Raw genomic sequence first — 25,623 nt, 5'->3', positions numbered from 1 at the left:
GGGAAACCTTTTGTAATTCATTGAGCAAATAACAGGCAGGATAGACAAAGGACAGTCAGTGGATGTTGTTCACATGGATTTTCAGGGCTTTGACAAGGTGTCACATATGAGGCTGCTAAACAAGATAAAAACCCATGGTATTCAGGGAAGATACTAGCATGGATAGAAGATTGGCGGACTCGCAGGAGACAAAAAGTGTGAGTGGAGGAGGCTTTTCTGGCTGGCTACTGTTGACTAGTGGTGTTCAGCAGGCGGTGGTGTTGAGACTGCTTCTTTTCAGGTTACATGTCGATGATCCTGATGATGGAATTGAGAGCTTTGTGGCCAGGGTTGTGGACGATACAAAGATAGGCAGAGGAACAGGTAGTGTTAAGGAAGCAGGGAGTCTGGAGAAGGACTTGGATAGATTAGGAGAATGGACAAAAAAGTAGCAGATAGAGTACAGTGTAGAAAAATGTATGGTGATGCACTTTGGTAGAGAGAATAAAGGCATAGACTGTTTTCTAAAGTCATAGTCATACTTTATTGATCCCGGGGGAAATTGGTTTTCGTTACAGTTGCACCATAAATAATAAATAGTAATAAAACCATTAATAATTAAATAGTAATATGTAAATTATGCTAGGAAATAAATCCAGGACCAGCCTATTGGCTCAGCGTGTTTAACCCTCTAAGGGAGGAGTTGTAAAGTTTGATGGCCACAGGTGGGAACGACTTCCTATGACGCTCTGAATTGCATCTCAGTGGAATGAGTCTCTGGCTGAATGTACTCCTGTGCCCAACCAGTACATTATGTAGTGGATGGAAGACATTGTCCAAGATGGCATGCAACTTGGACAGCATCCTCTTTTCAGACACCACCATCAGAGAGTCCAGTTCCATCCCCACAACATCACTGGCATTACGAATGAGTTTGTTGATTCTGTTGGTGTCTGCTACCCTCAGCCTGCTGCCCCAGCACACAACAGCAAACATGATCACACTGGCCACCACAGACTTGTAGAACATCCTCAGCATCGTCCGACAGATGTTAAAGGACCTCAGTCTCCTCAGGAAATAGAGACGGCTCTGACCCTTCTTGTAGACAGCCTCAGTGTTCTTTGACCAGTCCAGTTTATTGTCAGTTTGTATCCCCAGGTATTTGTAATCCTCCACCATGTCCACACTGACCCCCTGGATGGAAAAGGGGTCACCGGTACCTTCGTTCTCCTCAGATCCACCACCAGCTCCTTAGTCTTTTCACATTAAGCTGCAGATAATTCTGCTCACACCATGTGACAAAGTTTCCTACCGTAGCCCTGTACTCAGCCTCATCTCCCTGCTGATGCATCCAACTATGGCAGAGTCATCAGAAAACTTCTGAAGATGACAAGACTTTGCACAGTAGTTGAAGTCTGAGGTGTAAATGGTGAAGAGAAAGGGAGACAAGACAGTCCCCTGTGGAGCCCCAGTGCTGCTGATCACTCTGTCGGACACACAGTGTTGCAAGCACACATACTGTGGTCTGCCAGTCAGGTAATCAAGAATCCATGACGTTTATCCATGATAAACGGGGAGCAAATTTAGAAATCAGACATGCAAAGGGCTGGAGTCTTCGTGCAGGATTCTCTAAAGGTTAATTTGCAAGTTGAGTCAGTGATAAGAAAGACAAATGCAATGTCAACATTCATGTTAGGGGGACTAGAATATAAAAGCAAAGATATAATGCTGAGGCTTTAGAAGGCCTTTGGTCGGACTGCGCTTGGAATGTGGTGAGCAGTCTTGAGCCACTTATTCTAGAAAAAATGAGTTGACATTGGAAGAGGTCCAAATAAGTTTCTTAAGAATGATCCTGAGATTGAAAGGATTAATGTCTGAGGAACATGTGATGGCTCTAGGCCTGTATTTGCTGGAGTTTGGAAGAATGAAGTTGGGGGGCGGGTTGTCTCATTGAAACTTTACAAATATTGAAAGCCCCAGATAGAGTGGACATGGAGGGGATGTTTCCTATGATAGGGGAGTCTCAGACCAGAGGCTACAAATTCCCAATAGAAGGATGTCCCTTTAGAACCAATGTGGGGAGGAATTTCATTAGCCAGAGGGTGGAGAATCTGTGGAATTCATTGCTATGGAGGCCAAGTCATTGGTATATTTAAACTGAAGGTTGATAGATTCTTGATTAGTAAAGATATCAAAGGTTAGAGGGAGAGGGCAGGAGAATGGGGTTTCAGTGGAAAAATAAATCAGCCACGATAGAATGGTAGAGCAGAGTCGATGGGCTGAATTGCCTAATTCTGCTCCTATGTCTTATGGTCTACATGTACAAAGCCTCTTTTCAATTGCATGTATGGGGCCTCTCTCTCTCACTGCCAGACAAACAAGATCTTGTTGCTTCTTGGCAAGTTCTGATGATAAGACATTTTATGATTATGCACTGGAATTACACCACAGAATCCACCAAGTTTAGTGCAGGATTTTTTTCACAAAACGTTGATTGTGTGGCAATGTCCAATTGAATGAAACATTGTTGCCCTATACTACACTGGAATGGAGAACGTAGCCAATGCCAGGTTAAAGTGGGGTCAAGTGTGGCTATCCCCTCTCAAGTACTTGGAAGACATGCACAGACTTCTAAGGAATACTGATCTGTGATCTCTATTGACAGCTGTTGCACAATTCAAGGCCCTGAAATGAGTAAAAATTGAGTAAGTTGGTAGCAAGTGTAGAATTCTCCCACTTACCTGCATGAAAATGACCATATTTGGCTCACCGTTGAAATTGTGACAATATGATGAAGGTTGTTCAGTAAGTGGATTACTAAAATTTTATTGTGTTGCCAGGGAATAACAGCATTCCCTGCATTCCCTGCATTATCTCATGATAGATGACACCAGTTTAAACTGCTAACATTAACAGAAATGCAAGCCAGATAATAATAACTATAGTGTACAGATCATGCATAATTTATGCTCAAAGTTTTAAATATTTAGAAAAGGTAAGCAACCTTTTTAAGTGAAAAACTTACATGGTCCAGCACATATACAACCTTAATACTTTAACAAAATCATTACTACTAAACGTAAGATGCATCTGAACTTGGAATGAATAAGAGATTCCTGTAAATGATGAATGAACACAGGTAAAGAACATTAAATACTTTGAATTTAAACCTATATCAGTGAGTACTGTTATGATCTGAAAAATTAATGCACATTGCATATATAGAGCATTACTGGCAGGTTTCCATATTTGAAAAGAAAGGTTCATTATGGCCAAGTAAAACCATTTCTTGTTTGTTTCACAGGTCGCCTTCCAGTAATCCTTCAAAAGGGTGAAGTAAGAATCATAAATCAAACAACATGTAACAACTTCATGGGGAATATACTAACGTCGCGAATGTTATGTGCAGGGTACCTAACTGGAGAAGTTGATGCATGTGAGGTACTGTACTGTGTGCAAAAGGATATACAAATAGAAACTGAGTGATATAGTATAGTTGTCAATTGTTGCTTTCATAATCTTGTAACAGCAAAGTAAATTTATAATTGGCATTAATGTTGCAAAACAGAATTGATATTAGAGTTTGATACTGAGACAAATACTGCAATATTGTCACGCCTGACCAAAAGCTTTAATAAAGTTATAAGTTTGAGGGAGTTTCTTCAAAGACATAGAGCAAACAAGAGGGGGAGATGTAGGCAGGAGAGGGGAAACTAAAGATTTCAGTGCAACTAGCACATAAAAGGCTGAGGTGATGTCATGGTTTGCGCAGATTGCTAGTGCAGAAATAGAGGGCCAATGGTAACATTAAGCATGCAGATCTATGTGAATTGGGGGCGGGGGGGGGGCATTTTTCCAAGGGTAGGCTAAGAAAAGAAGTGGTATTGGGAAAGGGAGGGAGGATGTAGATGAAGAGCAAAACAAGAAAGTAGGGGGAATAGCATGGCTGGGAGAAGGTGAGTCCAGCTGTGAGAATCTCTTCTCAAGCAAAAAGTTCATATTCTCACATGTCAGTGTGAGCTCCACTCCACTGAAAGGAGACTAGTGAGTCATTTCAATAAATCAATCAGGGATGCACTCATTCATCTTATGGTCCTGCAGAGGAGGATGTGGGGGTTTGTTATCTGTCATCTGGACTCCCACAGATTATTTGAAAATTGAAATATTTCACTTTGACTGTGTTGGAAACATATGCAGGCTGCTTATGACAACATCTGTCAAGATGGCCCTTATTGGCAGTATATCCTTCACTCTGCAGGCAGATAAACCTGCTGCTCTTCTCATCAAGTGATGCAGCAGAGAAACAGGCCTTTCAGCCTACCTTGTGCATATTGACCTTCTTTCCCCCATCTACGTTAATATCATTTGCTGACACTAGAACTGAATTCATCTCTGTCTTGCATCTAAGCATCTACCTAAATGCCTGTGAAATGTGGGGACTATGGCTGATTCCATCATTTCCCCTGGCAGTGAACTCCAGATTTCAACCACTCGCTGTGTAAAAATAACTTACCCCTTTGATTGCCTTTAAACCTCCTTCCTCTCACCACAAACTTCTGTTCTCTTGTTCCCTATGACTCTCATAATTTTGTATACTTCCATCACTCAACCTCTTACACTGCATGGAAAAGAAGCACAGCCTATTCAATCTCTCCTGTACTAAAATCCTCTAGTCTAGCCAAAATCCTGGTAAATCTCCTCTGCGTTCTCTCCGGCACAATCATTTTTTTTCCTTTGGGGTAGCAAACTCAACTATACACAACAATCCAGATATGGCATAACCAGTGTTCTGAAAAGTTGCAACATAATGTCCTACTTTGTGCATTCTGTGCCTTGATCAGGCTGGACTAAGAAACCCTGGTAGATGACATATATTGAGGCCCTGGTCAGGGAAAAGAAGGCGTAGATTATGTCTGGTGCAGACAGCTGGGATCAAGTGATGTCCTTATGAATATAAGGGATGTAGGAGTACACGTAAGAAGAAAATTAGGAAGTTGAAAAGGGGACATGAAATTTCCCTGGCAGTTAACATAAAGGAGAATCCCAAAATATATGAAGAGCCAAAGGTAACTAGGGAGACAGTTGGTGCTAAGCATCATTGTGGTAGTTAACCTGAGAGGCCATTGAAGATGAGCATGATCTTAAATGAATTGAGGGTAGAACACTGGATTGGTGTTTATAGATTTTAGTAAAATATTTAATGAGGTTCTCCATGGTAGACTCATTGAGAAAGTCAGGAGGCATGGGATCCAGGAAAACCTGGTTGCATGGATTCAGAATGAACTTACCCACAGAAGGCAAAAGGTGATAGTAAATGGAGCATACTCTGTCTGGAGGTCAGTGATTGTGGTGTTCCTCAGAGGTTTGTTCTGGGACCCCTGCTCTATCTGATTTTTATAAATAATTTGGAAAAGGGAGTGGAAGATTCAAGATTGTTTACTATTACTTTCAGTACACAAGTGTATAGGAGAACGAAATAATTGTTCTGATGCAGCACAAAATATTACAATAGGATAAATACAATAAGCCCCGACTAGGAGTTGAGGATGCCATCGTCTACCTGCTGAACCGTGCCTACGCCCACCTGGACAAGCCAGCGAGCACTGTGAGGGTCATGTTTTTTGACTTCTCCAGTGTGTTCAACACCATCTGCCCTGCTCTGCTGGGGGAGAAGCTGACAGCGATGCAGGTGGATGCTTCCCTGGTATCATGAATTCTTGATTACCTGACTGGCAGACCACAGTACGTGTGCTTGCAACACTGTGTGTCTGACAGAGTGATCAGCAGCACTGGGGCTCCACAGGGGACTGTCTGGTCTTCCTTTCTCTTCACCATTTACACCTTGGACTTCAACTACTACACAGAGTCTTGTCATCTTCAGAAGTTTTCGGATGGCTCTGCCATAGTTGGATGCATCAGCAAGGGAGATGAGGCTGAGTACAGGGCTATGGTAGGAAACTTTGTCACATGGTGTGAGCAGAATTATCTGCAGCTTAATGTGAAAAAGACTAAGGAGCTGGTGGTAGACCTGAGGAGAGCTAAGGCACCGGTGATCCCTGTTTCCATCCAGGGGGTCAGTGTGGACATGGTGGAGGATTACAAATACCTGGGGATATGAATTGACAATAAACTGGACTGGTCAAAGAACACTGAGGCTGTCTACAAGAATGGTCAGAGCCGTCTCTATTTCCTGAGGAGACTGAGGTCCTTTAACATCTGCTGGACGATGCTGAGGATGCTCTACGAGTCTGTGGTGGCCAGTGCTATCATGTTTGCTGTTGTGTGCTGGGGCAGCAGGCTGAGGGTAGCAGACACCACAGAATCAACAAACTCATTCATAAGGCCAGTGATGTTGTGGGGATGGAACTGGACTCTCTGACGGTGGTGTCTGAAAAGAGGATGCTGTCCAAGTTGCATGCCATCTTGGTCAATGTCTCCCATCCACTACATAATGTACTGGGTGGGCACAGGAGTACATTCAGCCAGAGACTCATTCCACCGAGATGCAGCACTGAGCATCATAGGAAGTCATTCCTGCCTGTGGCCATCAAACTTTACAACTCCTCCCTTGGAGGGTCAGACACCCTGAGCCAATAGGCTGGTCCTGCACTTATTTCATAATTTACTGGCATAATTTACATATTACTATTTAACTATTTATGGTTCTATTACTATTTAATTATTTATGGAGCAACTAACGAAAACCAATTTCCCCCGGGATCAATAAAGTATGACTATGACTATGACTAAAGCACACAATAATTAAAAAAACACAACTAATATAAATATATAAAGTAGCTTTCATAAAAAGAATGATTATATGTCTATAAATTGACACGAGGCACAGAAGTGTCTGTACATAAGGCAACTGACAGGAAATGATAAAGTAGTGATAGGTTAGTGGGTGGAGGTGTTGATCAGCCTTACTGTTGGGAAAGTAACTGTTTTTGAGTCTGGTGGTCCTGGCGTGGATGCTGTTGTTGGGAGTAGGGCAAACAGCCCATGAGCAGGGTGGGTGGGATCCTTCACGGCATTGCTGGCATTTTTCTGGCATCTTTCTGTATATGAGATCTTGATGGCGAGTAGGCTGGTGCCAGTGATGCATTGGACAGTTTTGACTACCCACGTAGATCCTTCCTGTCTGCCACAGTGCAGTTTCCATACCACACCGTGATGCAGCACGCTAGGGTGCTCTCTGCTGTACGTCTGTACAATGTGATGAGTATCGATGTGCACAGTCCAGCTCTCTTTAGCCTCCTCACAAAGTAGAGGCACTGGTGAGCTTACTTGATTGTGTAGAACGTGTTCTGGGACTATGAAAATTTGTGGGAGATGTGCATTACCAGGAGTTTGAAACTTTGCAGTTTCCACTGCTGTGCCACCGAGGTAAAGAGAGGTGTGAGTTCTCCTGAAGTCGAAACCATTTCCTTTGTCCTGTTGATTAAGAGGAAGAAGTTATATTCCCGGCACCAGGCCTCGAGTCCTTCCACCTCCTCTCTGTGGGCCGTTTCATTGTTTGTGGTGAGGAGCCCCACCATTGTCATGTCATAGGTGAACTTGACAATGTGACTACGCGGGTGTTTGTCCGCGCAGTTGTGTGTGAGCCGCGAGTTCAGCACACAGCCTTGAGGGGCAACTGTGTTGAGGATGAAGCGGGGTAGGAGCAGATGTGCATCCTGACTACCTGCTGCTTAGGAAGTCCAACACCCAGTTACACAGAGGTGTACTTAGAGCAATGAGTAGGTGTTTGTTCACCAGGGTCTGTGGGACTACAGTGCTGAATGCCGAACTGAGATCCAGAAAAAGCATTCTTACATAAGTGTCATTGATTTCTGGGTGTGTTAGAGCCAGGTGGGTCAATAAGTTTGTAGATGACACCAAAGTTGGTAGTGTTGTAGATAGTGTAGAGTGAAGTCATAGGTTAAAATGGGACATTGACAGGATGCAGAGCTGGGCTGGGAAGTCGCAGATGGGGTTCATCTGGGCAGAATATAAAGTGATACACTTTGGAAGGTCGAACATGATGGCGGAAACAAAGTTAATGGCAGGATTCTTTGCAGTGTGGAAGAACAGAGGGATCTTGGCGTCCAAGTCCATAGGTCCCTCAAAGTTGCCATGCAAGTTGATAGTATGGTTAAGAAGGCATATGGAGTATTGGCCTTCATTAGTCAGGGGACTAAGTTCAAGCGCCACACTCTGTAAAACTCTGGCTAGATCACACTGTGTTCAGTTCAGGTTGCCTTATTATAGGGAGGATATAAAAGCTTTAGAAAGGGTGCAGAGGAGATTCACCAGGATGCTGCTTGGATCAGAGAGCATGTCTTACGAGGAAGGATTAAGCAAGCTAGGGCTTTCTTTTTGGAGTGAAGGAGAATGAGAGGTGACCTGGTGAGGCACAGACAGAGTGGACAGCTTGTGCCTGTATCTCAGGATGGAAATGGCTAATACACGAGGGCATAATTTTGAGGTGATTGGAGGGGAGTATGGGGTGGGGGGATGTCAGAGGTAGATTTTTAACACTGAGTGGTAACAGTATAGAATACACTGCCAGGGCTGGTGGTTGATGCAGATATTTTAAGGGGATTGAAGAGACTCTTAGATAGATAAGTGTAGAGCTATGTGGGAGGGAAGGGTTGGATTGATCTAGCTGTAGATAAAAAGTTCGGCACCTCATCGTGGGCAGAAGAATACACTGTTTATGTTCTATGTTTGAACTTTTCTTGACAAGGGAGAAGGACAATTAGTTCAGGGAAGAGATCAATGATATCCTGAAACAAAATGACTGACAGTCAGTGTACAAAGGTTGGCAGGTCCCAGGACCTGACCAGGTGTATCCTAGGACATTGTGAGAAGCAAGTGGCAGAGGCTCCTTGGATCATCAACCATGGGTGAGGTTTCAGAAGGCTGGAGGACGGTTAATGTTGTGCTTTCATTTAACAGAGGTTTCATGGTTAAGCCAGAGAACTGTAGGCCTAACATCAGTGATGGGAAAGCTGCTGGAAATGATCTGAGCAACAGTATGCACTTGCATTTGGGATATTCAGCATGCCTTTGTTTGTGGAAAGTCATGTCTCATAATTTGGACTGAGGTTTTTTGAGGAAATGTCCAAGAGGATTAATGATGGCAGGATCCAGGGTGAGACAGTAAATTAGATACAAAATTGGGAGGCAGGGGGTGGAAGTGGGGAATCACTTTTCAGATTGGAGACTTGTAACCAGTGGTGTGCTGGGCCTTTTATTGTTATATTGATTTGGATGAGAATGCAGGGAGCATGAATAATAGGTTTGTAGGTGACACCAGTATTGGGTGTATAATGGAGAAATTGGAGGTTGTCAAAGGTTATAATAGGATCTAGATCAAACGGGGAAATTGGCAATGAAATGGCTGATGAAATTTAGCACGGACACGTGCAAAATGACACATTTTGGCAGGTTAAACCAGACAAGGACATAGACAGTGGGTGACAGAGCCTTGGGGCGTGCTCCAAAATAACAACACATTGGATATGTGCATAGTTCCCTGAAAGCAATTACACAGGTAAACAGGGTGATGAAGAAGGTATATGCTATACTTGCCTTCATTGGCTGATGCATTGAGTATCGGAGTTGGGCTATTATATTGCAGTGAGGTGAAGAATACAATGATTTGGCAGGTGAATGTGTGGCTGAGAAACTGGTGCAGGGGACAGGGTGTTCAGATTTATGGATCATCGTGATCTCGTCTGGAGAAGCTTCGACCGGTCCAAAAAGTTTAGGTTACACCTGAACCAGAAGGGGATCAATATCCCTGTGGGGTTGGTTTGCTAGAGCTGTTCGGGAGGGTTTAAGTTAATTTGGCGGGGGAATGGGAACTGGAAAGATAGTACTGAGGATATGAGGTGGTTGGTTTACAAACAGGGGCAGTGTGTAGTGAGACTGCTAGCAAGGAGAGGCTGATGATAGGACAAAATTACAGTCAGCAGGATGAGTTGCAATGTAAAAGGCGGAGAAAATGGAAGAGGATGAATACAGGACTGAAGGTGTTGTATTTGAATGTGTGCAGTATACGGAATAAGGTAGATACACTTTTAGCAAAAGTACAAATTGCCATGTATGACATTGTGAGCATCACTGAATCATGGCTGAAAGAAGATTATAGCTGGGAGCTTAATGTCCAAGGATAAATATTGTGTCGAAAAGACAGGCAGGCAAGCAGAGTGGGTGGCGTGACTCCATTGGTAAAAAAATAAAATCAAATCATTAGAAAGAGGTGACATAGGATTGGAAGGTGTGGAATTCTTGTGGGTAGAGCTAAGGAACTGCAAGGGTAAAAAGACTCTGCTGGGAGTTATGTACAGACCCCAAATACTAGTAAAGGTATGGTCTAAAAATTAGATTAGATTATGAGGACACGCAGTCCTCTTTTATAGTCATTTAGTAATGCATGCATTAAGAAATGATACAATGGGAAATAGAAAATGCACGTTAAAAGGCCAATGTTATGATAGTCATGGGGGATTTCAACATGCAGGTAGATTGGAAAAATCAGGTTGGTGCTGGATCCCAAGAGGGAGAATTTCTAGAATGCCTACAGGATGGCTTTTTAGAGTAGCTTATGGTTGAGCCCACTAGGGGATCAGCTGTTCTGGATTGCGTATTACTGTATGCAATGAACCAGAATTGATTAGAGAGCTTAAGGTAAAGGAACCCTTATGGGAAAGTGATCTTAATATGATAGAATTCATCCTGCAATTTGAGAAGCTAAAGTCAAATGTATCAGTATTACAGTGGAGTAAAGGGAATTACAGAGACATGAGAGAGGAGCTGGCCAAATTGATTGGAAAGGAACACGAGCAGGGATGACAGTGGAGCAGCATTGGCTGGAATTTCTGGGACCAATTCTGAAGGTGCAGGATAGATAAATCCTAAATGGAAAGAAGTTTTCTTAGGGCAGGATGACACAACTATGGCTGACAAGTGAAATCAATGCCAACATAAAATCCAAAGAGAGGGCATATAATAGAGCAAAAATTAGTGGGAAGTTAGAGGACCCGGAAGCTTTTAAAAACTAACAGAAGGCAACTAAAAAAAGTCATAAAGAAGGAAAAGAAAGAATACAAAGGAAAGCTAGCCAACAATATTAAAGAAGATACTAGACAGGTGATGAGAGAGGTTAATGAGGGTAGGGCAGTTGATGTTGTCCACATGGATTTTAGTAAGAAGTTTGACAAAGTCCCTCATGTGAGGCTAATCTAGAAGACTACAATACATGGGGTCTGTGGCAAATTGGCTGTTTGGATTTAGAACTAGCTTGCACATAGACGACAGGGTAGTGGTTGAAGGGACTTATTCAAGCTAGAGTTCCACAGGGATCTGTGTTGGAACCTCTGCTGTTTGTGATGTAAATAAATGACCCGGATGAAAATGTAACTAGGTGGGTAGTAAATGTGTGGATGATACCAAGATTGGTAGAGTTGTGGATAGTGTAGAAGACTGGCAAAAAAATACAGCATGATGTAGGTCAGTTGCAGATGTGGGCTGAGAAATGGCAGGTGGAGTTTAACCCAGATAAATGTGGGGTGTTGCACCTTGGTAGAGCAAATGCAAGGAGACTGGACACTGTTGAGGGCAAGATCCTTAATAGTGTTGCTGAGCAGGGAGATCTTGGGATCAAGGTTCATAGCTCCTTGAAAGTGGCTACACAGGTCAATAAGGTAGTTAAGAAGTCTTATCGAATGCTTGCTTTTATTAGTCGAATCATTGCGTTCAAAGGTTAGGAGGTTATGTTGCAACTTCATGAAACTCTGGTTAGCCACGTGGAAAATGGCATACAGTTCTGGTTGCCCCAATAAAGGAAGGATGTTGAGCCTTTGGAGAGGGTGCAGAAGAGGTTTACCGGGATGCTGTCTGGTTTAGAGGGCATGTGCTATCACAAGAGGCTGGATAAACTTGAGTTGCTTTCTTGGAGCTCTGGAGGCTGAGGGGAGATTAAATAGAGATTCACAAGATTATGAGAGGCATGGATAGAGTGGACAGAGAGTATCTGTTTCCCAGGGTTGAAATGTCTAATACCAGAGGGCTTGAATTGAAGGAGAGAGGGGGTAGGTTCAAGGGGGATGTGAACGGTAAGGTTTTTTACTCAGAGAGGCGTGGATGCCTGGAATGTACTGCTTGGTATGATGGTAGATGCAAATACATTAGACACTTTTAGGGGATTTTTGGATAGGCACATGGATGTAAGGAAGATGGAGGGAAATAGACATGGTGTGGGTAGGAGGGATTAGTGTTTGGATGTTTTTGATTTGATTTTTAGCTGGTTTGGCACAGCATTGTGGGTTGACTGTCCTGTTCTTGTGCTGTACTGTTCTGTTCAAGTTTCTTCAGATATATAAAGTGTAAAAGAGATGCTGGAGTAGATATTAGACCACTAGATAATGTTGCTGGAGAGGCAGTTATGGGGGACAAGGAAATGGTGGACAAACTGAATAAGTATTTTGTATTATTTGTCACTGTAGAAGACACCTTCAGTATGCTGGGAGTTCATAAGTGTCAGGGGGCAGAGGAGTGTGAAGTTACCACTACTAAGGAGAAGGTTCTTGGGAAACTGAAAGGTCTGAAGGTGAATAAGTCACCTGGACCAGATGGAATCCACCCCAGGATTCAGAAGGAAGGTGGCTGAAGACATTTTGGAGGCATTAGTAATCATCTTTCAAGAATCAATTGATACTGGCATGGTTCTGGAGGAATAGAAAATTGTAAATGTCACTCCATTCTTCAAGAAGGGAAAGAGGCAGAAGAAAGGAAATTATGGACCAGGTACTCTGACCTCAGTAGTTAGGAAGATATTGGAGTCAATTGTTAAGGATGTGGTTTTGGAGTATCTGGAGGCACATAGGCTGTGGTCAGTATGGTTTCTTCAAGGGAAAACCTTGCCTGATATACTTGTTGGAATTCTTTGAAAAATTACATCAAAATAGATAAAGGAGAATCGGTGGATTTTACGTATTTGGATTTTCAGAAGGCCTTTGACAAGGTACCACATGAGGCTGCTTAACAAGTTAAGAGCCCATGGTATTACAAGAAAGATGCTAGCATGGATAGAGCACTGGCTGATTGGCAGGAGGCAATGAGTGAGAATAAAGGGAGCCTTTTCTGGTTGGCTGCCAGTGATTAGTGGTGTTCCACAATGGGACCAATTCCTTTTACATTATATGTCAGTAAGCTGAATGATAAAATCGATAGCTTTGTGGCCAAGTTTTCAAATGATATGAAGCTAAGTGGCAGAGCGGGCATTTTTGAGGAAGCAGAGAGGCTACAGAAGGTCAGAAGAATGGACAAACAAGTGGCAGATGGAATATATCATATCGGGAACTGTATGGTCATGCATTTTAGTAGAAGAAGTAAAAGTGTGAACTATTTTCTAAGTGGAGAGAAAATTCAAAAATCTGAAGTGCAAAGGGATTTAGGAGTCTTTGTCCAGTATTCCCTAAAGGTTAATTTGCAGGTTGGGTCTGTGGTGAGGAAGGCAAATGCAATGTTAGCGTTCATTTTGAGAGGATGAATCGCCTTCAATAACTCCAAAAGACTGAGGTTTGGTAAAATACTGAAAGGCTTTTATTCGCTGTACAATACGACCTCCATGGTGAGTGTCTGCCCCTGGACTGAGGGGGAGGGGCAAGGCAAAACACCTTTATAGGGGACTCTGTGGGAGGAGCCAGAGGGGCAGTCAGCAGAGGGGCGTGTCCAGACAGGTAACCGAGTTACAACATATATATATATGGTTTACCACATTCACCCCTCTTTTTAAAAAAAAAGATTCCCACAGGGTGAAGTGACTGACAATATTTAAAACAAGTATATTTACAGGTTAAGTCTATCAGGCGGTCGAGTCCGTCGCTGTGATCTACGTAGCACCAGTGGTGATTGCGTTGGCGACGGTGGTTGTGCTGGCTCCAGCCTGACTTGAGGTGCTAGCACATTAGGTGTTGTTAATCCCTCGTGCGTGTGCGTCGCGCCCGGTATGTGAGTGTCGTGTGGTGTCTGTGTAGGGTTTGAAGTGCGCGGTGTCTCGTGGGTACGGGATCAATAGTAACCATGGATTGTTCAGGGTAGGGGCCCAGTGCGCCTGCGGGCGCCAAGTTGCGGATGGAGACTGTGTCCTCCTGCCCAACAGGTAGAACCACGTAGGCATACTGAGGGTTCGCATGAAGTAAGTGAACCCTCTTGACCATCGGGGAGTATTTATTGCTCCTCACATGTTTCCGGAGCAGCACTGGCCCCGGGGACATCAGCCAAGTTGGTAGGGTGGTTCCAGTGGTCGACTTTCTGGGAAAAGAAAAGAGCCGCTCATGAGGGGTGGCATTGGTAGCTGTGTATAACAGGGAGCGGATGGAGTGAAGTGCCTCGGGAAGGACCTCCTGCCAGCGGGAGACCGGCAGTCCCTTTGACCTGAGGGCTAAGAGTGTGGTTTTCCACACCGTGCTATTCTCCTTCTCCACCTGTCCATTCCCCTGGGGATTATAGTTTGTGGTCCTACTAGTTGCAATTCCCCTAGCCAGTAGGTATTGGCGCAGCTCGTCACTCATAAACGAGGACCCTCTGTCACTGTGGATATAGCATGGGTATCCGAACAGAGTGAAGAGCTTGCGCAGGGCTTTTATAACTGACGTGGTAGTGGTGTCGGGGCAGGGGATGGCGAAGGAGAACTGCGAGTACTCGTTGATAACGTTAAGAAAGTACACATTACGGTCGGTGGAGGGAAGAAGGCCCTTAAAGTCAACACTCAGTCGCTCAAAAGGGCGGGTGGCCTTGATGAGTTGTGCCTTTTCGGGTCGGTAGAAGTGTGGTTTGCACTCTGTGCAGACTTGGCAGTCCCTGGTCATCATCCTGATCTCCTCAAGGGAGTAAGGCAGGTTCCGGGCTTTCATGAAGTGGAAAAACCGGGTGACCCCCGGGTGGCAAAGATCTACATGTAGGGCGTATAGCCGGTTGACCTGCGCGCTGGCGCATGTTCCCCAGGATAGGGCATCGAAGGGCTCGTTGAGCTTCCCAGGCCTGTACATGATATCATAGTTGTAGGTGGAGAGTTCGATTCTCCACCTCAGAATTTTATCATTTTTGATTTTGCTCCGTTGTTGATTATTAAACATGAATGCGACTGAGCGCTGGTCAGTTAGCAGGGTGAACCTTTTGCCAGCAAGATAGTGCCTCCAGTGCCTAATAGCTTCCACTATGGCCTGGGCCTCTTTCTCTACCGTGGAGTGCCGAATTTCAGGGCCTTGAAGGGTACAGGAGAAGAACGCCACCGGTCTTCCTGCCTGGTTGAGGGTAGCAGAGGCTGGGTAGTCAGTCCTTTCCCAGGGTAGGGGAGACTAAAAGTAGGGGACATATGTTTACAATGAAAGAAGGATTTAAATGAGAGCAGAGGGGCAAGTTTTTTCATAGAGGGTGTGGGATGTATAGAATGTGGTGGCAGAGGCTAGTTTAATTAGAATGCTTAACAGATGTTTGGATGGGTACATGGATACAAAAGCTCTGGCAGGGTTTGAACAAATTACAAGCCAATGGGATTAATTTAGATAAACATCTTGGTCAGCATGGATGAGTTGAATTTAAGGACCTATTTCCATGTTGTATTACTCTTCGAATCTCTGAGCCTTTAAGGGAAGTCAATTAATCAGTACTGATTTTGTTTTTAAATTACGAACAGAAAGATGCCATAAAATTAATTACTTTACATTTATTATTCTGTCTTTGTGTAACGCATTGATGTAAATTTGGATACTATAAGGCCAAACATAATATGTATATTTTTCTTTGTCTGATCTGCTGATCTGTGACCTTCCACAGTGTTTTTATTGAGGAAAGAAAACAAGCCAGTTATTGTTTTTCCTGATAGTTATCCGTATTTCTCATGTTGGTAAGGATTCAAAACTGGAAAACATTGTGAGGAAACTGTCAAATTCAAGCAAGAAAGATGTTACAGTCTTACCACAGAATGGGAGTTGACATTTTTTTTTTACAAAATAGCTATTCTGCCTGTTATCCATCATTTACACAACCAAGTATTAAGAAATGCAGTATGTGTTACAGATGTGTCTGTTGAAAAATAATGAATGTGGGAAATTGCAAGAGGATTTGAGTATTAATCTTACTACAATTATATAGGACCTAGAGATGACACAATTATTGTCTCTTTATCTAAAAGAGGACACATTTACTATAGAGACACAGTAGTATGTTTGATTCTTGGGATGGTGGGTCTGTCATATGGTGAAAGATGGAGTAAGTTAAGTCTTTTGTTCTCTGGAGTTTAGAAAAAAAGGAACCTCGTTAAAATATATATTCTGTGATGCCTTGACAGGGTAAACATAGGAAAGTTATTTCTGCTAACTGAGGAACCTTGATGTAGAGATAAAATAAAGGGAAGACCTTTTATACATTCAGAGGGCATGAATCTTTGGGACTCTCCGCCCAGAGTGCTGTGGCAGTTCAGTTATCGATCATGTTTAAAAATCATTGATAAATTATTACAGATAATTGAAGAACCAAGGGTTATGAGATAAGGCAGTAAAATGATAGACCTATGTTGATCTTGTCAAATGGCAGAGGAGTTCAGGAGGTTAAATGCTCCAAACCTGTTGATAATCATTCAGTTATAAATCTAATCTGTAAGATCTGAGTACTCGGGAATACCAATCAGTAACGTATGAAAAAAAATTCTGACTCCTCAGCATAAGTATGAATTGCATATTTACTTAAGTATTAAGTCAGTTTAAAAGTGATTTTATGTGAAGTTCCAGAACTGGTATTATACAGAATCAGGACTTTTGGCCATTCCAGTCAACGTTGCTCAAACTGATCTTTCTCCAATACTCCTCATCTATCAATATTGCCCTCTGTTCTCCTTTGCTATACTTACTATGTAAACATAACTACGCAATTCACTTCAAGCAGTCTTAATAACCAGCTCCACATGCTCAAAACTCAGTGATATAAGATTTTTCTGAATTCCGGGTGGATTTTTCTTTAATTATTTCCAGAGGGTTTAAACTAATTTGCAAGGGGGATGGGACCCAGAGTGATAGAGCAGTGAAAGAAGTGCATGGAGTAAAGCCAGATCTAACATACAGAAAGGCTTTGAGGAAAGAGAAGCAGAATAAACGGTGTAAAGACAGTAAGGTAGAAGGGCTGAAATGTGTGTACCTCAATGCAAGAAGCATCAGGAACAAAGGTGATGAACTGAGAGCTTGGATACATACATGGAATTATGATGTAGTGGCCATTACAGAGACTTGGCTGGCACCAGGGCAGGAATGGATTCTCAATATTCCTGGATTTCAGTGCTTTAAAAGGGATAGAGAAGGGTAAAAAGGGGAGGAGGGGTGGCATTACTGGTCAGGGATACTATTACAGCTACCGAAAGGGTGGGTAATGTAGCAGGATCCTCTTTTGAGTCAGTATGGGTGGAAGTCAGGAACAGGAAGGGAGCAGTTACTCTATTGGGGGTATTCTATAGGCCTCCTGGTAGCAGCAGAGATACAGAGAAGCAGATTGGGAGGCAGATTTTGGAAAGGTGCAAAAATAACAGGGTTGTTATCATGGGTGACTTTAACTTCCCTAATATTGATTGGCATCTGATTAGTTCCAAGGGTTTAGATGGGGCAGAGTTTGTTAAGTGTGTCCAGGACAGATTCCTGTCACAGTATGTTGACAGGCCGACTAGGGGGAATGCCATACTAGATCTAGTACTAGGTAACAAACCGGGTCAGGTCACAGATCTCTCAGTGGGTAAGCATCTGGGGGACAGTGACCACTGCTCCCTGGCCTTTAGCATTATCATGGAAAAGGATAGAATCATAGAGGACAGGAAAATTTTTAATTGGGGAAGGGCAAATTATGAGGCTATATGGCTAGAACTTGCAGGTGTGAATTGGGATGATGTTTTTGCAGGGAAATGTACTATGGACATGTGGTCGATGTTTAGAGATCACTTGCAGGATGTTAGGGATAAATTTGTCCCGGTGAGGAAGATAAAGAATGGTAGGGTGAAGGGACCATGGGTGACAAGTGAAGTGGGAAATCTAGTCAGGTGGAAGAAGGCAGCAAGGATCAGATGGGTCTATTGAGGAATATGGGGAAGCAAGAAAGGAGCTTAAGAAGGGGCTGAGAAGAGCAAGCAGGGGGCATGAGAAGGCCTTGGCGAGTAGGGTAAAGGAAAACCCCAAGGCATTCTTCAATTATGTGAAGAACAAAAGGGTGACAGGAGTGAAGGTAGGAACGTTTAGAGATAAAGGTGGGAAGATGTGCCTGGAGGCTGTGGAATTGAGCGAGGTCCTCGATGAATACTTCTCTTCAGTGTTCACCAATGAGAGGGAACTTGATGACAGTGAGGACAATATGAGTGAGGTTAATGTTCTGGAGCATGTTGATACTAAGGGAGAGGAGGTGTTGGAGTTGTTAAAATACATTAGGACGGATAAGTCCCTGGAGCCTGATGGAATATTTCCCAGGCTGCTCCACGAGGCGAGGAAAGAGATTGCTGAGCCCCTGGCTAGGATCTTTATGTCCTCGTTGTCCACGGGAATGGTACCGGAGGACTGGAGGGAGGCGAATGTTGTCCCCTTGTTCAAAAAAGGTAGTAGGGATAGTCCGGGTAATTATAGACCAGTGATCCTTACGTCTGTGGTGAGAAAGCTGTTGGAAAAGATTCTTAGAGATAGGATCTATGGGCATTCAGAGAATCATGGTCTGATCAGGGACAGTCAGCATGGCTTTGTGAAGGGCAGATCGTGTCTAACAAGCCTGATAGAGTTCTTTGAGGAGGTGACCAGCAATATAGATGAGGGTAGTGCAGTGGATGGGATCTACACGGATTTTAGTAAGACAGTTGACAAGGTTCCACACATGTAATGATGCAGCTCTATAAAACTCTGGTTAGGCCACACTTGGAGTATTGTGTCCAGTTCTGGTCGCCTCACTATAGGAAGGATGTGGAAGCATTGGAAAGGGTACAGAGGAGATTTAACAGGATACTGCCTGGTTTAGAGAGTACAGATTATGATCAGAGATTAAGGGAGCTAGGGCTTTACTCTTTGGAGAGAAGGAGGATGAGAGGAGACATGATCGAGGTGTACAAGATAATAAGAGGAATAGATAGAGTGGATAGCCAGCGCCTCTTCCCCAGGGCACCACTGCTCAATACAAGAGGACATGGCTTTAAGGTAAGGGGTGAGAAGTTCAAGGGGTATATTAGAGGAAGGTTTTTTACTCAGAGAGTGGTTGGTGCGTGGAATACACTGCCTGAGTCAGTGGTGGAGGCAGATACACTAGTGAAATTTAAGAGACTACTAGACAGGTATATGGAGGAATTTAAGGTGGGGGGTTATATGGGAGGCAGGGTTTGAGGGTTGGCACAACATTGTGGGCCGAACAGCCTGTAATGTGTTGTACTAGTCTATGTTCTATACTTCTCCTCGCTAGAGTGATACAGTCAGCAACATGGCCACAAGCTATTTAGTGCACACGTCTACTCATTTATATTAACCCTATCATCCAAGACTTGGCTTATTATCTAGGTGCTCATTTAGACACTCTTAAATGACTCTTCTTCCACCACTCAGACAGTGCATTTCAGGTACTCTGAGTGAAAAAGATTGCTCTCAAATTCCTTCTGACTCTATTACCCCTTAACCTATATCTATATCCTCCAGTTTTATTCACCTCAGGTTAAGGGTCTACTCCATCTACCCACATAAATTTTGTCTCATTCAGACAAGTAAGAGGTGTTACACCTTGGGAGAACAGTCCAGGTCAAGATCTACACGGTGAATGTTAGGGTTCTGTGGTTTGTGGTAGAATAAAGGGAGCTTGAAATACAGATTCATAATTTCCTTGAGAGTGGCATCGCAAGAAAAGAGAACTTTTGTTCATTGGCCTGAATAAATTTGGTCACTCTGTACAGAAGTTAGGATGCAATGCTAAAGGTGTAAAGACATTGATGTGTCCAAATTTGGAGTGTTGTGGGCAGTTCTGGTTACCTACCTATAGGAAAAAATGTCAATAAGTTTGAAAGAGTTCAGAGAAGATTTACAAGAATGTTGCCAGGTCTTTGGGACATGAGTTATAGAGAAAGGTTCAATAGAATAGGACTTTATTCATTGGAATGCAGGAGAATGAGGGGAGAGTTGATAGAGGTATACAATATTATGAGGGACATAGACAGGGAGAATACATGCAGGGTTTTACCCTCATGCATTCACCTAATCTCTTCCCTGGCTGAGATTAGAACTATCAACTCTGCTCTTAAACGCATCTCCCCCATTTCACGTACATCTGCTCTCACTCCATCCTCCCACCACCCCACTAGGAATAGGGTTCCCCTGGTCCTCACCTACCACCCCACCAGCCTCCGGGTCCAACATATTATTCTCCGTAACTTCCGCCACCTCCAACGGGATCCCACCACTAAGCATATCTTTCCCTCCCCGCCTCTCTCTGCATTCCGCAGGGATCGCTCCCTACACAACTCCCTTGTCCATTCGTCCCCCCCATCCCTCCCCACTGATCTCCCTGCTGGCACTTATCCGTGTAAGCGGAACAAGTGCTACACATGCCCTTACACTTCCTCCCTTACCACCATTCAGGGCCCCAAACAGTCCTTCCAGGTGAGGCATCACTTCACCTGTGAGTCGACTGGGGTGATATACTGCGTCCGGTGCTCCCGATGTGGCCTTTTATATATTGGTGAGACCCGACGCAGACTGGGAGACCGCTTTGCTGAACATCTACGCTCTGTCCGCCAGAGAAAGCAGGATCTCCCAGTGGCAACACATTTTAATTCCACATCCCATTCCCATTCTGACATGTCTATCCACGGCCTCCTCTACTGTAAAGATGAAGCCACACTCAGGTTGGAGGAACAACACCTTATATTCCGTCTGGGTAGCCTCCAACCTGATGGCATGAACATTGACTTCTCTAACTTCCGCTAGGCCCCACCTCCCCCTCGTACCCCATCTGTTACTCTTTTTAATGCACACATTCTTTCTCTCACTCTCCTTTTTCTCCCTCTGTCCCTCTGAATATACCTCTTGCCCATCCTCTGGGTCACCCTCCCCCCGTCTTTCTTCCCGGACCTCCTGTCCCATGATCCTCTCGTATCCCCTTCTGCCTATCACCTGTCCAGCTCTCGGCTCCATCCCTCCCCCTCCTGTCTTCTCCTATCATTTTGCATCTCCCCATCCCCCTCCAGCTTTCAAATCCCTTACTCACTCTTCCTTCAGTTAGTCCTGACGAAGGGTCTCGGCCTGAAACGTCGACTGCGCCTCTTCCTATAGATGCTGCCTGGCCTGCTGCGTTCACCAGCAACTTTGATGTATGTTGCTTGAATTTCCAGCATCTGCAGAATTCCTGTTGTTAGAATTAGAGGTCATAGGTTTAGGGTAAAAGGTGACATATTTAAAGGGAACCTGAAGGGGTAACTTCTTCACACAGAGGGTGGTACGAGTGTGGAATGAGCTGCCAGGAAAGTGGTAGACACAAGTTCAATTCTAACACTTGGATGGGTATATTGATGAGAGAGATATGGAGGACAATGGTGCAGGTGCGGGTAGGTGGGACTAGGTAGAAGACCAGGCTGGCTTGGACTAGATAGGCCAATGGGTCTGTTTCTGGGCTGTAGTGTTCTGTGACTCTGTAAGATCGGGTATTGTAAGGTCGAAAGACTTAGATAGTTTAGGGGAATGAGCAAAGAAGTGGCAAATGAAAAACAATGTTGGAAAGTGTATGGTCATGCACTTTGGTGGAAGAAATAAATGGGTAGACTATTATTTATATGGGGAGATAATTCAAAATGCAGAGATGCAAAGGGAGTCCTTGTGCAGGATACCATAAAGGTTAACCTCCAGTTTGAGTCGGTGGTGAAGAAGGCGAATGCAATGTTGGCATTCGTTTCTAGAGGTATAGAATATAAGAGCAGGGATGTGATGTTGAGGCTCTATAAGGCACTTGTGAGACCACTCTTGGAGTATTGTGTGCAGTTTTGGGCTTGTTATTTTAGAAAGGATATACTGACATTGGAGAGGGTTCGGAGAAGATTCATGAGAATGATTCCAGAAATGAAAGGGTTACCATATGAGGAATGTCTGGCACCTCTTGGGCTGTATTCCCTGGAGTTCAGGAGAATGAGGGGGGATCTCATAGAAACATTTCAAATGTTAAAAGGCCTGAACAGATTAGATATGGCAAAGTTATTTCCCATGGTAGGGGAGTCTAGGAAAAGAGGATACAACTTCAGGATTGAAGGACGCCCATTTGGAACAGAGATATGGAGAAATTACTTTAGTCAGAGGGTGGTAAATCTGTGGAATTTGTTGCCACAAGTGGCTGTGGAGGCCAAGTTATTGGGTGCATTTAAGGCAGAGATAGATAGGTTCTTGATTAGCCAGGGCATCAAAGGGTATGGGGAGAAGGCAGGGGAGTGGGGATGACTGGAAGTATTGGATCAGCCCATGATTGAATGGCAGAGCAGACCTGATGGGCCAAATGGCCTCCTTCTGCTCCTATATTTTATGGTCTTGTGGTCTTAACTCTGCTCTTAATCTCTTCCTCTCCAGGGAAAACATATATAGTCTTTCCAGTCTCTCTTCTTAAATAAAATGCACCATTCCAGGCAATATCCTAATGAATCTCCTTTGCAGCCTGTCCAATGCTATCACATCTTTCCTATTAGTGTGGTGCCCAGAACTGTACGTACTGTGGAAGCATCCATCTTCTCTCCATCAAAATATTTTACAATTGTTAAGGTCTCATTTCGATCACTTCTCAACCTTCTTTCCTCAGGGGAAAAAAGAAGACACAACGTGTTCATTATCCACCCACTCTGCACTGTCTTATTCATTGATAGCAAATATTAGCTTCTAGAAAAGTAATACAAAAACAACAGGGGTTTAAGAAATCTTGTCTGAGCCGTCATTGTGTGGTGAATCCTTTGATAGAGCTGCAGATTTCTGAGATTTTTCTTGTTCTCTCTAGGGTGACTCTGGAGGGCCATTGGTCTGTGAAGAACTGTCTGGAAAATGGTTTCAAGCAGGAATTGTGAGCTGGGGTCAAGGATGTGGCCGGTATGGACACCCCGGAGTTTATACACGGATCACAAAGTTCCGAGAATGGATACACAGGAACATCGGAATTGATGGAAATACCTGAAAATTTTTACTGTGAAAGAAAAATAATATCTTACTTTAATTCAAGTTATTTTCAGTTCCACTTGTAATGCTCACACAGTAGAATCCTGCAAACCATTTATTGACAAGACTTAGAAATTATAGATTTAATGATTTGAATGGAATTAAGCATGGTCATTGTGTTCCATTTTATTGTTTCTGTATGGTAGCCCAATAGATGTGAAAACAAAGAATGAACCAGATTTGCGATTAGATTAATGGACTGGTTCATTCTTTACACCATAAAGCAAGGTGATACTGTTTTCATTCCATATCATGTGATGTGTCAATATTCACCAGGTTATCACATCACATGATATCTAATGAAAACGATTTTACCTTGCTTAGCTCTGGAGTTCAGTTGGACCTACAAACCATATTTAAAGTTTAATTCTGATAATTATGAATAGTAGGGCCCAAGGTTGTACGAAGATTAAAGGAACCTTGGTTTACAAGTCTAAAGATCCATAAAAGTCACAGTACAGTTAGATAAGGTGATTAAGAAAACATACATGATACTTGCCTTTATTAGCTGGGGTATAGAATATAAGAGCAAGGACATTATGGGACAACTATATAAACCATTGGCTGAGTACGGGATGATGCATTTCAGCCATGGGGAGAGACGGAGTTAGTTTTCTTGGAATGGAGTAGATTGAGGGAAGACCTGATTGATGTGTATAAAATTATAATGGAGCTTAGATTGAGTGAATACTCAGAAATTTTTCTCTGTAGCAAAAGTATCTACAGGTTTAAGGTAAGAAGAAAGAGATTTGGAGAACATCTGAGGAAGAGAGTGATTGGTAGCTGTTGGAGGCAAAGACTTACATAACATTTCAAGGGTATGGACAAGTGCTTGAATCGCCAAGGTGGAGAAGACTATGGGCCAAGCGCCACAAAATGGGGTTTGTGTAGGTAGGTACTTGATGATTGTCATGGACATGAGGAGCTGAATGGCATGTTTCCATGCTGTATGATTCTATACACTTCAGAAATAAACCTTATCCCTAATGCCATAGTGTGAAATCATCAGAACAGGGATCTGTCGCAAGCAACCATATCATTACTACATCTAAAGATTAATTTTAAGTATGTTCAAACGAAGAGGAAAATATTTACAATCATTTCCTTTAACAGTACAAAAAGATAATTGAACTACAAGTTGGCTATGTCTTAAGGTTGTGAATGTGCACACAAATCTCCATTGATACGTTTATGTTCAGTTCTGAAAATAGGCCAAGTTTCATTTTAACCAACACTCCACCGTGACCTCACAAGCTCATTCCCACCGTCACCATCACCATCACATGACTTCATCCTGGTTTACTTTCACCCACACATGTTGGCTGAGAGCTCTGATGTAAGTTGGTAGAGGCCTAATTTAAGTATAATTTATACTTAAATATAATTTACAATTTAAATTAAAATATAAAGCCCCAGCTTGAGACTATTTTGGTACCATATCTGCTAGACTTTCATGTAGAAAGTCTGCACAGAGATGACTTGAGAGCTGAATCATATCAGAGACTGTAAAGAGGGATTATCATTTTACTTGTGGAATTTGGTATCCTGGGCTTTAAACATGTAGACCAGCATGAGTCTGACAACCTCTTCTCTTATCTTGACAAGACTCCAGAGCTCGTTCTTTTGGGTACCTGGGAACGTTCAAGACTCAGCTAATCCTGACATCATGTCTTTTGGCCTCAAGTGGAGGACAATTACATGTAAAAATATTAAATCAAACCTTAGTGGTTAAAAAACTGAGAAGCGTCATTGTAGTGATTACGGCTGATTTCACTGCGGATAACGAAAGCCCTAAGAAATTAACTCAATCCAAGCTAGGCTAAGCTCAGTTATCACTATCTTAGTTACATATACATTTTCTTTGTTTGATTGGTTGTTGAGTCATTGTTACTGGAATCTTGTATTATCCATTATATAATTTGTAAACAGTCCTCACAAAAACTAGATTTATTTTCCTTTTATACATGCACTATATATGCAAGGTAATTACATTTGGAAAAATTTTACCAATGGTGGAAGCTTTTCATACTATGTAATTTCTAATGCAAATTGAAAACTGTGATTATCATCTACATACGATTTAAAAAAAAAATTGAAGCCATTTGGTTTTCAGCATTGGTTCAGCATCAGAGTTAGAGAGGTGGTATACCCTACACTAGCCAACCCGTGGTGTAGACGCGTCCACACCGGACTTCGAAGCAAGTTCATATCCGGCCGGCTCCGTGCACAGTTTCCAATTGTGCTGGGTTGAGCGTTGAACTAGCAACTTAGCCTCGTAAAATAAGACCGACAAATGCTAAAATAAAAAGAAAGGTTGTCTGCCTTGTGTGGAGAGGAACAACAATATGCTATGCTACTGAATTTCCATAGAGATGAAATTATTCTTGGCTTAGATTCAGATACATTGAAGAAATAA

At 43.1% G+C, this 25,623-nt stretch overlaps 1 protein-coding gene across 1 annotated transcript in view; it reads left to right on the top strand.

The window, feature by feature from the left end:
• The window catches only part of LOC134347776 (suppressor of tumorigenicity 14 protein-like), a 60,580-nt gene extending 37,405 nt beyond the window's left edge, over nt 1–23,175 (top strand). Inside the window, exons 12-13 of the mRNA XM_063050181.1 lie at nt 3,284–3,420; nt 22,993–23,175. Coding sequence (XP_062906251.1) covers nt 3,284–3,420; nt 22,993–23,166 — 311 coding nt within the window. The 3' untranslated portion in view covers nt 23,167–23,175. The remainder of the gene's footprint in view (nt 1–3,283; nt 3,421–22,992) is intronic.
• The last annotated feature ends 2,448 nt before the right edge of the window (nt 23,176–25,623 follow it).

Source organism: Mobula hypostoma, chromosome 6 (genome assembly GCF_963921235.1).
Source record: "Mobula hypostoma chromosome 6, sMobHyp1.1, whole genome shotgun sequence".
NCBI classification, from domain to species: Eukaryota; Metazoa; Chordata; class Chondrichthyes; order Myliobatiformes; family Myliobatidae; genus Mobula; species Mobula hypostoma.
This window is presented reverse-complemented; position numbering and strand designations above follow the sequence as displayed.